General features: G+C 38.1%; 1 protein-coding gene across 1 annotated transcript; it reads left to right on the top strand.

Moving 5' to 3' along the window:
- Positions 1 to 356: 356 nt before the first annotated feature.
- LOC128222303 (uncharacterized) lies at positions 357 to 15870 on the top strand. Its single transcript, XM_052931276.1, has 12 exons — positions 357 to 416; positions 1959 to 2019; positions 2574 to 2731; positions 3201 to 3296; positions 3829 to 3907; positions 5395 to 5492; positions 9703 to 9768; positions 10272 to 10488; positions 10951 to 11532; positions 13207 to 13341; positions 14230 to 14283; positions 15606 to 15870. The coding sequence occupies exons 2-12, from the start codon at positions 1965 to 1967 to the stop codon at positions 15833 to 15835; spliced, it is 1770 nt and encodes a 589-aa protein (XP_052787236.1). The 5' UTR covers positions 357 to 416; positions 1959 to 1964; the 3' UTR covers positions 15836 to 15870.
- Positions 15871 to 16249: the final 379 nt, after the last annotated feature.

The raw sequence follows: 16249 nt of genomic DNA, 5'->3' as shown, positions 1-16249 counted from the left end.
ACTAGTTTTGTGCCTCTACGCAGTATTTATTTCTGAATGGTCGACTACTGGCCCTGTATTTTTAATAATGTTTTTGACGCAAAATACCTAATATCGAGTATTAGTATATAGTGTACTTTTATAACTCAAATACATATATTAAATGCACGGATATATGTCTGAATAGTCTAAATATGTGTCCTTAACACAAGTTCAAATTGAGCACTTGAATGCCATTCGGTCTGACTTGATTCAAAAATGAACTGCATACAAAGGGAACCAAATGACGGTATCTTTATAAGATTTAATACATTATTGCAGTATATCGACATTTAAATATATAGCGGAACTCTTATCTCTCTACAGCAAATCTATCTAGATCTCAGCCTTAACGCATCACCATTTGGACCCATTAGTCTGTCGAAACACTCGTCAAGGTGAGAGATATATTATGCAATTCATTGTTGATGTTTAAGTGTTTAACAAAATATGTATGTATTACAAAGTTGAACGTTTTTAAACTTCATTTTCCCTTTAGAATTAACAATATCCACGCAGTGTTATCATTACAGTACATAATTCATTGCTAAAATGCAAATCACTTGCACTGCCACCATGGAAATCACGTGACCATATATCATATCGGTAAAGATTGTAAATTATCTTTAATTCTAATTACTTTTTTTTTTTAACCTTAATGCGCATTGAATGATTGAAATTTGATAAAATCTGTCTAGAGAAGAGAAAAGAAATAAACATTTAAAAAGAGTGTATATAGTACAAGTAGCTGAAATCCAGCTATACTCGCAAATGGTGGTAGATACCGACTCTGCTTGTCAGGGGAGATTACTACGCAGGAGATTGTAGAATTAGCTGTAGACTGGCGCTCTCTGCAGTCCGTTTGCTGCGTAGAAACCACTGTTATAAAGGAGTTCATTATTTAAGACGTTTCACCAAAACTACGTTCACCTACATTGTGATTTTATCTTTGTTCTATTTACCATTCTTCTGATTACTTTATAGCTCGTCCACGTTTTGTTTTAACTTTATATATTTTAAAAAGATTTTGAAGAAATGCTAAGTCACTCTCGTTAGTCGATGTTTTTTAACTCAAAATATATTCTTATGAAAGATGTTTACATGTTTCAAGTGATACTATGTTTTTGTGAACCATCGCAGATAGGACTCCGCAATTGAAGGGGCCCACTTTATAACTTTAATGCATAATTATATTTTACTGATTTGAATTTAAGTGAAAAAACAACATATTTGGTTTGTGTACTTTTTCAGCGATAAATTTGCTATTTTTATATGGGAAAATTGTGGCCACGTAGCTATTAACTGAAAACTTCCATTTATAAAGGTTTATATTTTCTATTACAATATTCAACTCGTGTCTTTTTTTACCATTGGAGTTAAACATAATAATGCATTAATTTAAAGCTGCACTCTCACAGACTGATGACAAAACAAATTGATGGAAGATTTTATATTCAAGTACAAAAATTATGTTTTATGCATTTTTCTTAAACCGTAAGTAACGGTTTAAGCCTTAAAACATTAATTTTCGAACGGAAATATGAAAATCTGCAATCTGATCTTTTGTCAGCCGTCTTTTATCATTGGTTTGCAGATATTTACGCATGAATTTGCTCTTTCCAAGACAAACAAAAGTTGTAAAAACGGTAAATCTGTGAGAGTGCAGCTTTAAAAAAAAGGGAATTCAGTGCGCTTTGAATAGATGTTTCGACCAAAAACATATAGACAAGTGGTGGTATCTGCTTTTTATACACCTTTCATGCAGTACGCCGTGATTAGATTACACTAACGTTTTCTACGTTCGGCAATGCACGTTGTTCATTAGAATCTCCAAAACAGATACACTCACTGTTGGTTACATTCTAAGGAAGAAATTCAAAGACAAATAAAAAAATCGAAAGTTCCAAAAATAACCAATTACAATGTACTCACTTTTTCAGGGCAAAATGGGTGCGATTGCCTATAGCTTTGCTTTAAGCCTCCTTTGCCTCATTTCCTCAGGTAATGCATTTTTCTTCATAACGCTATTTAACTTGAGAGGATGGAATACTCAGATTTTGAAAATGCACTTTTTATGATTGCTAGAAAAAAACGACTAAGTCTAACGAAGAAATGACCATGCAAATACTCTGAAAGTACCAGTGTTTTACCGTAATTCCACAAGTTATCTGGAACGTTGTTGCGTTTGACCGAAATACCACATAATGGCTGGAACGGAGACATTTTGAAATATTTATGATGACAAATAAAACCGCATCAAAGAACATATGTGTATCAGGACGTGAGATTGGTCGAGGTTTACCGACTTCGGACTAACAATCTCACGAATCAACTCATGTATAAGACGCATTTATAAATTAACATTTTACCGTGTCCAATGGTTACGAGACAAATGAGTTATAGTAACTTACAACACCCCATCTCGTAACGATTGGACACGCTGAGTATTGTATTTGAAAGTTTTTTTTTTATTTATTTGTTTTAATGTGTTTAACAGCCTAAGCCAACACCGGATATTTGAAATGTACTGCCAAGCCTTGTAATGTACTTTACAGCCCAAGCAAACATCCGATGTCTGGAATGCACTGACATGCCCCACCCCCAGGATTGTCTGACAGTGAGCCTGTGCACCCAGTATGAGATCTGCTATGTGGAGCAGTACGTTACCAGCGGGGGGTTCTTGCTTTACAACTCAGGTTGTTTGGCAAAAGACGTACGTAAAGCTCTAATAATGTTTCTCTCATTTTTAACATATTTATTTTACATCGATTGTGAAACAAGTTATAACAACATTATATTAATCACGCTCATTGGCACGATTTTACGCGAGAGTGTTGTGGGGGTGTTTTGGGGAAAAACCTGATAACCCGGAGAAAACTTGTCTGGCTTGTTGACAACATACCACACTGATATGCTCCAAAGCCGGGAATCAAACCCGGGTCGCCTAGAGAAGCGAGTGCGCTAAACACTGCGCTAACCGGAAAACCAATGCTCTTAGTTTATAACATTCAGATCTCTTTGTAGAGAAAATTTTGACATGAGTAAGACTACTTTTGCTAAATTGAATAAAATATTTGTTTGTAGTTCAAAGCATTTTGATACAAAGTGCTACCAAAGGTGTCTGAATTTTCTAATTAATTTCGTCATTTGTTATCCTTGCATGTGCCTTGGTAATTTTCTAGCGATGCCCTTCACAAAACAAGCGGGGTATCACAGAGACATCCAAGTATCTTGCGTTGATGAGAGAATCAAAGGGCCTGAGCAAGCGACAAGATACGGTATGAGAGATAGGGGACTTATAGATTTATACATAAAAATGTTTTTGTTTTTTTTATCTTCTTAAAGCACTAAAACGTCAATGCATTTTAGTAATGTAATACTATCACTTCAGTTTAATTACATACTGAACGCTCTATGAATAAACAGCATTATGTAACAAAACCAGCGCTACAGCTGTATCACGTTACTAAAAACATTCGCTTTACTGAAACTGGCTTTGTCGAACTCAGTTTTCTCTGTTATCTATATTAGTAGTATCTATAGATGTTCTGGTTATGCCGAACGTTTTTTTCGTTTTCATTTCGGTAAAGATAAACACTTTTTTTGTATTTCAATTAATCAAATGTTGGTTATCTCGAAGTATTTCCCTAGGTCCCAACGACTTCGACATAGCGAGTTTTGACTGTATACATAACTATTTTGCAGCAGGACACAGAGTGTTTTATTAGAAATCCAGCAAATTAATTTCTGTAAAACATCCGATTTCTAGTTATTCGCCCTATTATTAAAAGAAACAATGCTGTTTTTCAGCCCTCGGGCACGGACATACCAACTTGCATCGATTGTTGTGGCAATGATTTTTGTAACACTGGCGGGTGTGGCGAAGTCGGTGAGATTGTTCGTCCTTTTATCCGTTTTCATAAGTGTCTAGTTAAACTCTAAACACACCCTACAAGGTCATCCAGTAAGCGCAGTGATAAATGCAAACTAAATCAAAACTAACAGTACTCATCATGTAAATTCGAAATTTAGAACAGTTCATATCTCTAAGTGTTACTATTATTATGTTTATCACGCACTAAATTGTCCGAATGTGCACTTACTTCGCATGACTGCATGCCTGACATATATATATATATATATATATATATATATATATATATATATATATATATATAGAATTTTTTCAAAGGCACGGTCTATTATTGAACAATATTTGACCACATTCAAGGGCTATCAGTGAACAATATTGACCAGTTGACCGTTAATTCAAAGTCTATAATGGAACAATATTGACCAGTTGACCGTTAATTCAACGTCTATAATGGAACAATATTGACCATTTGACCGTTAATTCAACGTCTATAATTGAACAATATTGACCAGTTGACCGTTAATTCAACGTCTATAATTGACCAATATTGACCATTTGACCGTTAATTCAACGTCTATAATTGAACAATATTGACCAGTTGACCGTTAACTGAAGGTCTATAATTGAACAATATTGACCAGTTGACCGTTAATTCAACGTCTATAATTGAACAATATTGACCAGTTGACTGTTAATTCAACGTCTATAATTGAACAATATTGACCATTTGACCGTTAATTCACCGTTCAAAATTAAACAATATTGACCATTTGACCGTTAATTCCACGTCTATAATTGAACAGTATTGACCATTTGACCGTTAATTCAACGTCTATAATGGAACAATATTGACCATTTGACCGTTAATTCAACGTCTATGATTGAACATTGACCAGTTGACCGCTAATGAAAGGTCTATAATTCAATAATATTGACCAGTTGATCGTTAACTCGAGGTCTATCATTAAACAACATTGACCAGGTCGATCTTGAATTAACTGTCTACTGGTCAATATTGTTCAATTATAGACCGTACCTATTAAATTCTATAACTCAGGCATTAATTAAATATGCTGATTCAGCCAGTAGTTTTGTAGTGCTCATAGTATATAAAAATATATACTATCTATCGGTGTATTTGTACGTCTGTTCAGGTAAGCCATCCCGTAAATAGGATGAAAAGATATGTTAGTGCATTGTTGATATTAACATCAAAACAATTTCTATGTTAATCTATATGAATGATTTTTTTAATTGATTACATTTTTCAATAGAATGATACCATAATGGCGCTACTATGATGATATTATACATCAAACGGTGGTTACAAAGCAAACTTTTACTATGGTTATATAGCTTTCTTTTCATCAGTTTCTTAAATAGCATAATGCTTTTGAAAAAAAGCTTTAAAAGTATTCAAAATTAACATGACACCTTACCATTAGCTATTTTTCTTTTAATGATGGACGGATTGCCTTAAACATGTATATTCCATTCTACAGCCAGGCCAATGACTGAGCGAGGACCATTCTGCTTTAACTGTGAGGAATCAGCCAATCCGGACACGTGTAGATTAGTTACACAGTGCGAACCGGGGGAGGTAGGTAGTTTGTTCTTATTATAATGATTATTGTCAATAATACGTTTGACAACACAATCATCTAGGTCTGAATTTCGTAACAACCTTTTTTGAAGATTTCAATAAAAAAGCTGCGACGTCCAGAATAGATCAACAGTTCAGCCACTCACGGTAGTAAGATTCATCCAGTAACATTCGTAAACTTTCCTGAGTGGTCGTCTAGGTACTCCCGACAGTTAGACGTGTCCGTTACAATCAGAAATGGTCCGGTGGGTCGGCCAGGTACTCCCGACAGTTAGACGTGTCCGTTACAATCAGAAATGGTCCGGTGGGTCGGCCAGGCACTCCCGACAGTTAGACGTGTCCGTTGCAATCAGAAATGGTCCGGTGGGTCGGCCAGGCACTCCCGACAGTTATACGTGTCCGTTACAATCAGAAATGGTCCGGTGGGTCGTCTAGGTACTCCCGACAGTTAGACGTGTCCGTTACAATCAGAAATGGTCCGGTGGGTCGTCTAGGTACTCCCGACAGTTAGACGTGTCCGTTACAATCAGAAATGGTCCGGTGGGTCGGCCAGGCACCCCCGACAGTAAGGTGAGTCCCGTAACATCGGTAAAGGTCCGAAGAGGTCGCCCAAGCTGTCCCGACAGTACCATGCGTCCCGTTACATTCAGTGATGATCAAGAGAGATCGAATGGGCACTTCCGACAGTAAGGTGCGTCCTTGAACATTCGGGAACGGTCTTGAGAGGTTGGTAAAACACTCCCTACAGTAAGGTGCGTCCTTGAACATTCGGGAACGGTCTTGAGAGGTTGGCCAAACACTAGCTACAGTAATATGCGTCCTGGAACATTCGGGAATGGTCTTGAGAGGTTGGCCAAACACTAGCTACAGTAAGATGCGTCCTGGAACATTCGGGAATGGTCTTGAGAGGTTGGCCAAACACTAGCTACAGTAAGGTGCGTCCTGGAACATTCGTGAATGGTCTCGAGAGGTCGACAACACACTCCCTACAGTTCGGAGCGTCCCGTTACATACGGAATTGGTCCGGGAAGGTCGGCCAGACACTCCTGCTAGTAAGATGCGTCCCGTTTCATTTGGAAATGCCTGGAAGATGTCGGCTTAGCACTACCGACCGTTGATGCGTCCCATAACGGAAATGATCGTGGGAGGTCGGCCACGCACTATATACTGCTAGGTTAATTCCGTACCTTTCGGGAATGGTCGTTAGTGGTCGCCAAAGCACTCCCTACAGTAAGGTGTGTCCTGGAACATTCGGTAATGGTCCGGAGAGGTCGGCCAAACATTCCCTACAGTAAGGTGCGTCCCGTTACATTCCGGAATTGCTCGGAGAGGTTGGTAAAACACTCCCTTAGTAAGGTGCGTCCCGTAAGGATCGGGAATGATTCGGAGAGGTCGGCCAAACACACCTTACAGTAAGGTGCGTCCCGTAACATTCGGGAATGATTCGGAGAGGTCGGCAAAACACTCCCTTAGTAAGGTGCGTCCCGTAACATTCGGAAATAGTCCGGAGAGGTTGGTAAAACACTCCATACAGTAAGGTGCGTCCCGTAACATTCGGGAATAGTTCGGAGAGGTCGGCCAAACACTCCCTCAGTTAAGGGCGTCCTAAAACATTCTGGAAGTGTTTGGGGAGGTTGATAAAACACTCCCTACAGTAAAGTGCGTCCTGTAACGATCGGGAATGGTTCGGAGAAATTGATAAAACACTCCCTACAGTAAGATGTGTCACGTAGCGAACGGGAATTGTTCGGAGAGGTCGACAAAATACTCCCTACAGTAAGATGTGTCACGTAACGATCGGGAATTGTTCGGAGAGGTCGACAAAATACTCCCTACAGTAAGGTGCGTCCCATAACATTCAGGAATGGTTCGGAGAGGTCGGCAAAACACTCCCTTAGTAGGGTGCGTCCCGTAACATTCAGGAATGGTTCGGAGAGGTCGGCAAAACACTCCCTTAGTAGGGTGCTTCCCGTAACATTCAGGAATGGTTCGGAGAGGTCGGCAAAACACTCCCTTAGTAGAGTGCGTCCCGTAACATTCGGGAATGGTTCGGAGAGGTCGGCAAAACACTCCCTTAGTAGGGTGCTTCCCGTAACATTCAGGAATGGTTCGGAGAGGTCGGCAAAACACTCCCTTAGTAGGGTGCGTCCCGTAACATTCGGGAATGGTTCGGAGAGGTCGGTAAAACACTCCCTACAGTAAGGTGCGTCCCGTAACGATCGGGAATGATTCGGAGAGGTCGGTAAAACACTCCCTACAGTACGATGCGTGCCATAACATTCAGGAATGGTTCGGAGGGGTTGGTAAAAACTCTCTTAGTAAGGTGCGTCCCGTAACATTCGGAAATACTTGTAGTTCGGTGAGCTTGATAAAACACACCCTACAGTTAGGTGCGTCCCGTATAATTCGGGAATAGTTCGGAGAGGTCGGCCAAACACTTCCTCAGTTAGGTGCGTCCCAAAACATTATGGAAGTGTTCAGGGAGGTTGATAAAACTCCCTACAGTAAGGTGCGTCCCGTAACATTCGGGAATGGTTCGGAGAGGTTGATAAAACACTCCGTACAATAAGTTGCGTCACGTAACGATCGGGAAATGTTCGGAGAGGTCCGCAAAACGCTCCCTACAGTACTGTGCGTCCCGTAACATTCAGGAATGGTTCAGAAGTGGTGGTAAAACACTTCCTACAGTAAGGTTATCCCCTTAACATTCAGGAATGGTTCAGAAGTGGTGGCAAAACACACCTTACCATAATGTGCTTCCCGTAACATTCAGGAATGGTTCGGAAGTGGTGGTAAAACACTCCCTACAGTAATGTTATTCCCGTAACATTCAGGAATGGTTCGGAAGTGGTGGTAAAACACTCCCTTAGTCAGGTGCGTCCCGTAACATTCGGAAATGGTTCGGAGAGGTCGGCAAAACACTCCCTTAGTAAGGTGCGTCCCGTAACATTCGGAAATAGTTCGGAGAGGTCGGTAAAACACTCCCTACAGTAAAGTGCGTCCCGTAACGATCGGGGATGGTTCGGAGAGGTTGGTCAAACATTCCCTACAGTAAGGTGCGCCCTGGAACATTCAGGAATGGTTTAGAGAGGTCGGCAAAGCATTCCGACAGTTCGTAGCGTCCCGTTACATTCGGGAATGATCCGTGGAGGTCAGCCAGGCACTCCCTATATTTAGATGCTTCGCGTAACGTTCGGGGATCGTCTTGAGAGGACGGCAAAACACTCTTTACTGTAAGATTAATCCCGTACCATTCGGGAATGGTCGTTGGAGGTCGTCCAAGCACTCCCGACAGTATGGTGCGTCCTGTAACTTCATGACACTCAGCCGATTTTGTTCAGGCCGATTAATGTCGTGACTATTTTGTGACATATTTTGCTGTATTGGATCTAAAAAGAAACAATGTCCTGTGTTGTCTGGACGGTGTTTGGACTGTGTCCTGTGAAACAAGCATACGCTGGCGAATTGTTTTATTGCCGTTGCAAGTCTATTGAGTCGAAATTGCGTACAGATCTTGCGGATGTCGTCCGTCAGCGTCGGTTCACTATCTTGACACTGTTTAATCTCTGGCGATCGGATCACATTCAAGAGAATCGGGACAATGTCGGGAAACATTTGGTTGTACATGTATTATGCGAAAGATACGAATCGGATCAGCATAAGATTGAGAGCGGGATAACCAGGACGAACTCGGCTTCAAACGGCTGAATCTGATCTGGACGTTATCTGATCGATTTCCTGAATAAATGAATGTGTTTTACATCTAGTTTAGTTTGCGGCTACTTTTCGCAAGGTCTAGATAAGACATATTTAAACCGGGAGGTATCATGTAAGGCGGTAATAATGGAATGGGCGACTAAGACATTAGTCGATTTTAGTCTGAAATTGAAATCATCTTATAGTTTCATTATTTTGCTTTACATTTCAGTAATTGAACTTTAGCCAACTTTGAAAATAAACACGAAGTTAAGAACGAATGCAATCATCGATCTATTCCTATAAGTGTCGCTTATACATATTAAAGATAATTAAAGTTATGACTTAAAACTTTATTGGAAACGTACTCCACCCAAACCCTAGAATCGCCAATAGTTTAAAGGGGCTGGTAGCAAAACTAATCTTGATATTAGACTTAAAATACGGTCAAAGTCGGTAAACTGAAACGTGTCTAACTATCGCATGTCTGAAATCGGGGTCAATGTTTCAGGTCTGCGCAATTCTGAAGCTGAACTTCTACAAAGACCTATGGACCACGATGTGCAAACGGGAAAGGGTGAGTCAATTTTAGGTCCTATGATTAAAGACAGTCTCAAATCTAAGTCTACATTCAGACTCGGAATAACATTTTTATATTTTATTGCATAAATAATTTAATTTCCCAGGCTATGGTTTCGTTGCAAAATTAAAATTACGCAATCTACTTGCAGTGTAATTAAATGTGAATAATTATAATATTGAAAACCGTCTGTAAACAATCAGTGTTGTATTCCATGAGAAATGGTCGAGGATGCCTGGTTGTCGAGATTTCGATGGGAATGTCGTTGCTATTGTAGCATCAAAGTTTCTTTGATTTTATTACAATATCATTAAATGCACATGGGTTGAACAAGACGATCATTTGGTAGATTTTCCTTATAAAAGTGTTCTCCTTTGTTTATCTACATCACACCATTTAAGAAACACATACATTTTATAAACTATATACATTGTATAATGTTAACATACTTGGAGTATTACATAGATGCAGATCTGTTGGTTATACCAAATGCTTTCCAGCAATGCCATGCTCTAGTCGCAGCTGAGGAGAGGTTGGAACAGTTCCACCATGACCATCAGGCCGCGAGTGCGCTAGTAGGAAAGCGATTGACGCCAAACTTAAATATGGCGTCTCAGCAACAAAGGGATGTTATCGATGTTAAGAAATGTCCGAGGTGCTGTAACACTGATTTCTGCAATAACAACTGCTATCAACAATTCAACATAACCGATGAAAGTGAGCATGCTATTGCATTTATATGTGTTGTACTTATCTTAAAGCAAAGAGAACATTTATTTCTTTCTATTATGAGCGTACTGTTTAAAATTGTCGTTTTATAAAGAAATAAACAAATGGTCAGTTGTGGGCCATTCCAGAAATGAAAATAAAAATAAATTAACGGAAATTATTGAAAATAAATCCTTGATTGTCATTGGCCTACACAAATATACAAACACCATTTGTTTCGATTATTTTTGCGCTCGCTGTGGACGTGGGTAGTATAAACATTTATCTTAGTATTATAATGGAAGTGAATCCCTAACTAAGAGAGTGCAAAACCACTGATGAAAACAGTTCCTATGTATAAATGCATCCTAACTACTTGCGATATGGATCTGGTAGTCTTCATGTGTCTTATATTGTAATGTTTATTTCACTTTCTTTACATCTGAGTACATCGATACTTTATGATTGTAGCTACTACATTGATGATCCCGACACATCCATCAACAACAGCAAAACCAACGACAACAACACATAAACCAACGACGACTACACATAAATCAACGACAACTACACATAAACCTACAACAACTACACATAAACCGGTGACACACCACCAAACGCATACACCGAAACCTACACACGCACCAACAACAACTACACATAAACCACCAACAACTACACACAAACCAACAACAACTACACATAAACCGGTGACACACCAGCAAACGCACACACCGAAACCTACACATGCAACAACAACAACTACACATAAACCAACGACGACTACACATAAACCAACGACAACTACACACAAACCAACGACTACTACACATAAACCAACGACAACTACACATAAGCCAACGACAATAACACATAAGCCAACGACAACAACACATAAGCCAACAACAACTACACATAAGCCAACAACAACAACACATAAGCCAACGACGACTACACATAAACCAACGACAACAACACATAAACCAACGACAACTACACATAAGCCAACACCAACGACAACAACGCAGAAACCAACAACAACAGATCCTAAATGTAAATATGTTTACTTGCTTTGTTATATTATCCAATATCTAGTATGTATTTGGTCGTGTTTCAAAGATGAAGACTCAACATAACTATATTATTGTTTATCATTCTTTTTCACGCTGTTGTTTAGTTTTAAATTAGTGATAGATCTGAAAGGGCCTCTGAACCTTCCAAGTTTTTTTAGAAAAATGGTCATGCAATATCCCCTGTTTATTTTCACCATGGTCATGAGATATCCTCTGTTTACTTTCATCGTGGTCATGAGATATCATATGTTTACTTTCATTATGGTAATGAGATATCCTCTGTTTACTTTCATCATGGTCATGAGATATCCTCTGTTTACTTTCATTATGGTCATGAGATATCCTCTTTTTACTTTCATCGAGGTCACGAAATATCCTCTGTTTACTTTCATCATGGTCATGAGATACCCTCTGTTTACTTTCAAAATGGTCATGAGATATCCTCTGTTTACTTTCATCATGGTCAGGAGATATCATCTGTTGACTTTCATCATGGTCATGTAATATCCCCTGTTTACTTTCATCGTGGTCATGATATATCATCTGTTTAATTTCATAACGGTCATGAGATATCCTCTGTTTACTTTCATCATGGTCATGAGATACCCTCTGTTTACTTTCATCATGGTCATGAGATACCCTCTGTTTAACTTTCATAATGGTCATGAGATATCCTCTGTTTACTTTCATCGTGATCATGATATACCCTCTGTTTACTTTCATCATGGTCATGAGATACCCTCTATTTACTTTCATAATGGTCATGAGATATCCCCTGTTTACTTTCATCGTGGTCATGATATACCCTCTGTTTACTTTCATCATGGTCATGAGATACCCCCTGTTTACTTTCATCATGGTCATGAGATATCCCCTGTTTTCTTTCATATTGGTCATGAGATATCCTCTATTTACTTTTATCATGGTCATGAGATATCCTCTATTTACTTTTATCATGGTCATGAGATACCCTCTGTTTACTTTCCTCATGGTCATGAGATATCCTCTATTTACTTTTATCATGGTCATGAGATATCCTCTATTTACTTTTATCATGGTCATGAGATACCCTCTGTTTACTTTCATCATGGTCATGAGATACCCTCTGTTTACTTTCCTCATGGTCATGAGATACCCTCTGTTTACTTTCCTCATGGTCAGGAGATACCCTCTGTTTACTTTCCTCATGGTCATGAGATACTCTCTGTTTACTTTCATCATGGTCATGAGATATCATATGTTTACTTTCATCATGGTCAGGAGATATCCTCTGTTTATTTTCATCATGGTCATGAGATATCCTCTGTTTACTTTCATCATGGTCATGAGATATCCTCTGTTTACTTTCATCATGGTCATGAGATATCCTCTGTTTACTTTTTTATGGTCATGAGATATCCTCTGTTTACTTTCATCATGGCCATTAGATATCCTCTGTTTACTTTTACCACGGTCATAAGATATCCTCTCTTTTCTTTCACCATGGTCACGAGATATCCTCCGTTTACTTTTATTATGCCCATTAGCTATCGTATATTTACTTTCATCATGGACTTGAGTTACCCTCTGTTTACTTTCATCATGGCCATTAGATTTCCTTTGTTTACTTTCTTCATGGTCATGAGATGGTATGTGTTTACTGTCATCCCCACAGATGAATGCGAGTCTGATGATTACGTATATGATGCTCAACTCAACCTCTGTTTGCGCTTCTATGACCACATCAATACCAACTGGACCGAGGCTAAGAAAGTGTGTCAGTCTATTAACGGGACGCTCGTTGTTAAAGGTAATGAACAGACACATATGAATATGCTTTCCAAAACTACATGTTTGCCATATTCATGTCAACATTGTTTTTTTGCAAACTGGATAAAGGTTAATATAGAGTGAATATAGAGTAAAGCACACACAAGCCTTTAAATGTGTCACTTATCGCACAAGAGAACTCACATTTTATACAAGCACTCATTGATTGCCTATATACGTTGTTTGCGAGTTTATGACCACATAAAGCTCAAATGGACAGTCACCCGTCCATTTATTGGTCACTTGTCTTTAAAGTCAAGTAATGCTACGTCGATGTATTTACGTCTTATTATTTCTAAGGCTGCAATCCGGCTATATCTTGCGGTACATTTAACGAGTAAAATGCAAATGATTTAATAATGTACACATAAGTCTTTTATCGATTTTCAATATACAGGCTTTTATCGAAATGGTACAGGACTTATGTCGGCAAAGCTTATAGACTTGTAGAAATAGGATGTTTTAGTATGATTGTGTCTTGGTTAATTGTATAAGGATTTATCAGTGAATATGATTAGTATTAGTGATAATTTCAAATTGATGTTTTTCACTGTTTCATCCATTTACCGTCCAAATAAAAAAGAATGCGCATATGTATGAGACACAATTTTAACGATGTCGTTCCTGTAATGGAGTTACGTTTATATACGATTCGCCGCTTTAAAAAAAAGATAATCTTTAATTAAATATCATTTTATATCCTTAATAGGCATATCATCAAAAAGAAAAGAAAACTAATTGTTTCAGATTGAGATCGATAAATAAAACAATTCGTAAATACCAATCGATAAATAGCTTTTTGTACCTACTTGATGAAATACGTTGCGATCTTACACGAAAACAAACAACTATCCCCTCTACCTTACAGGTCATGGCGATCAGAAAATGCAGGATGTTTTGGCATTTTACGACAAGGGACACCGTACGTATTGAGCTTGTTAAACAAAATACATGTCTCAGTTCTTTGTTGCAGATGTTAATGACAGAGGCTTTAAACAGAGTTATTCAAAATGGAGTGCAAGAATGCCGCTAAAAATCATTGACTTGACTGTATAGAGCTTTTCGATTTTGAAAATTTAACGAGTTGTATGTATCAATAATGATTAATTTGAAAATGAGAAAGGGTAGCAACGTTGATAGTCACGCACTTATCAATGCATTCAATTAACAGAATCATTTAAAAGGACTCGCTCATGTTTTGTAAAATGCACTTATTAAGTCGGAATAAAGTGTGGCAACTCATTAGGAGTGTAAAAACTAAGATACTGACGGCTGGAATCCTTTAAAAAATGTTGATATATGCGCAAATATTGTCTCTTAAATGATTTTGTGAGTTATACCAAAACAAAACAAAAGTCTTGAAAGGTTGAATTAACCCTCGGCTTGCGTAAGCGTCCTTTTGAGCAAGCGGTTTGGCTTGACTGTACCGAAGTTGGTTGCCTCCTTACTAAAACGAGTTTTTTTATAACGTTGAATTGTATTTTGTCTGCAATTTTGGTATAGAAGAGTGAAATACTATCACATAATTGTTTTCAGACGCATTTGTCCATAAAAAAATGTCCAAAAACATGAGGGAATCCCTTTAAGTTTCATCTTACACTGTAGTGACTGAAAGATATTATTATTATTTTTATAATGCATTGTGCTTCCATTATAAAGTAGAACGTTAACAATACAAAAGAGTGCATTATTTATTTTCACCGTGTATTTATAATAATCATAATTGAAATCAATTAATTCATTCGTATTTAGTTAGTTACTGACAGTATTTGACAACAGTTTCCCTGAATTCAATTTAGTAGTTGTCAGTCAATTATATTCTAGAACATATAGTGATCAAGCACGCATATAAACTAGCCAAATTTAGATAATATATAATAATCATAACATAATTCAATAAAGTGTGTTTCTTAAACTAATATTGAAATCAAACAATATGCCCCCGTAGCCAATTGCATAAGACCGGTTAATTCTTTGGTTTGGTTGAAAGTCGAAATGTTTTTTGATTGGTCAATATTTACCCAAATATTACTGTTGACACGTGAAATTGCTTGAATGCTCAATATATATCCAGATATGACTGCTGACGAATGGAATTGCTTGAGTGGTCAATATATATCCAAATATGATTCTTGGCGAATGAAAATGCTTGCAGGTATAAAGGAGCCAAAAATAAACCTGTGATTAAGATAATCCGTTTTATGCAATTGGCCCCATGGTAATGGTGTACCTTTTAACTTTCAGATACCAAACCTATGTGGGTTGGGGCCACCACCGTCGGATCCAGCACTATCTTTATTTGGGACGACGGAACCAAAGAAACAGTCGACAGCACGGACGGGAAAGACCTCTCCAATGTTGAGTGTCTCTATGTGACACATGGGTCGTACAAAAATTGGTCGCCATGCAGCGACGCACATGGATTTATTTGTGAGCGAGTTGCCTCTGGCCGTGCATCCAGGCGCGGGTTTTAATGTTTTTGGAAGGATAATAAAAAGTATGAAACGAATTTCTTTTTTGCTGATCGGACTTATCTAAATTTACACGGGTATTGATATATTGATATATAATATAACACTTTGCCACGGACAAAATTGGTGTTCGTCCTAGCGAAACGGCTTCTTACGTCTGTAAGAGGACAATTTTGAAGAAAAACTCGTACTGTATCTAATACATATGTTACCAGTTGTAAACAGTGTCACCGCGTAACCCAATATTTTACATACAAAACAACACTTTTTGAAAACCACTCCTGTAACTTGATGTAGCTGTTGTAACCTCGTCACTCATTAGTTATATAAACTGACTGGCTTATAAAACGTGTTTTATTACTTTGAGATGTTTCGATGTATTCAGTTGCAATAAATACAATCGCGTTACCATATAAA

This window comes from Mya arenaria, chromosome 16 (assembly GCF_026914265.1).
Source record: "Mya arenaria isolate MELC-2E11 chromosome 16, ASM2691426v1".
In the NCBI taxonomy this organism is placed as follows: domain Eukaryota; kingdom Metazoa; phylum Mollusca; class Bivalvia; order Myida; family Myidae; genus Mya; species Mya arenaria.
The sequence above is the reverse complement of the archived record's forward strand: the minus strand, read 5'-3'. Positions and strand labels throughout refer to the sequence as shown.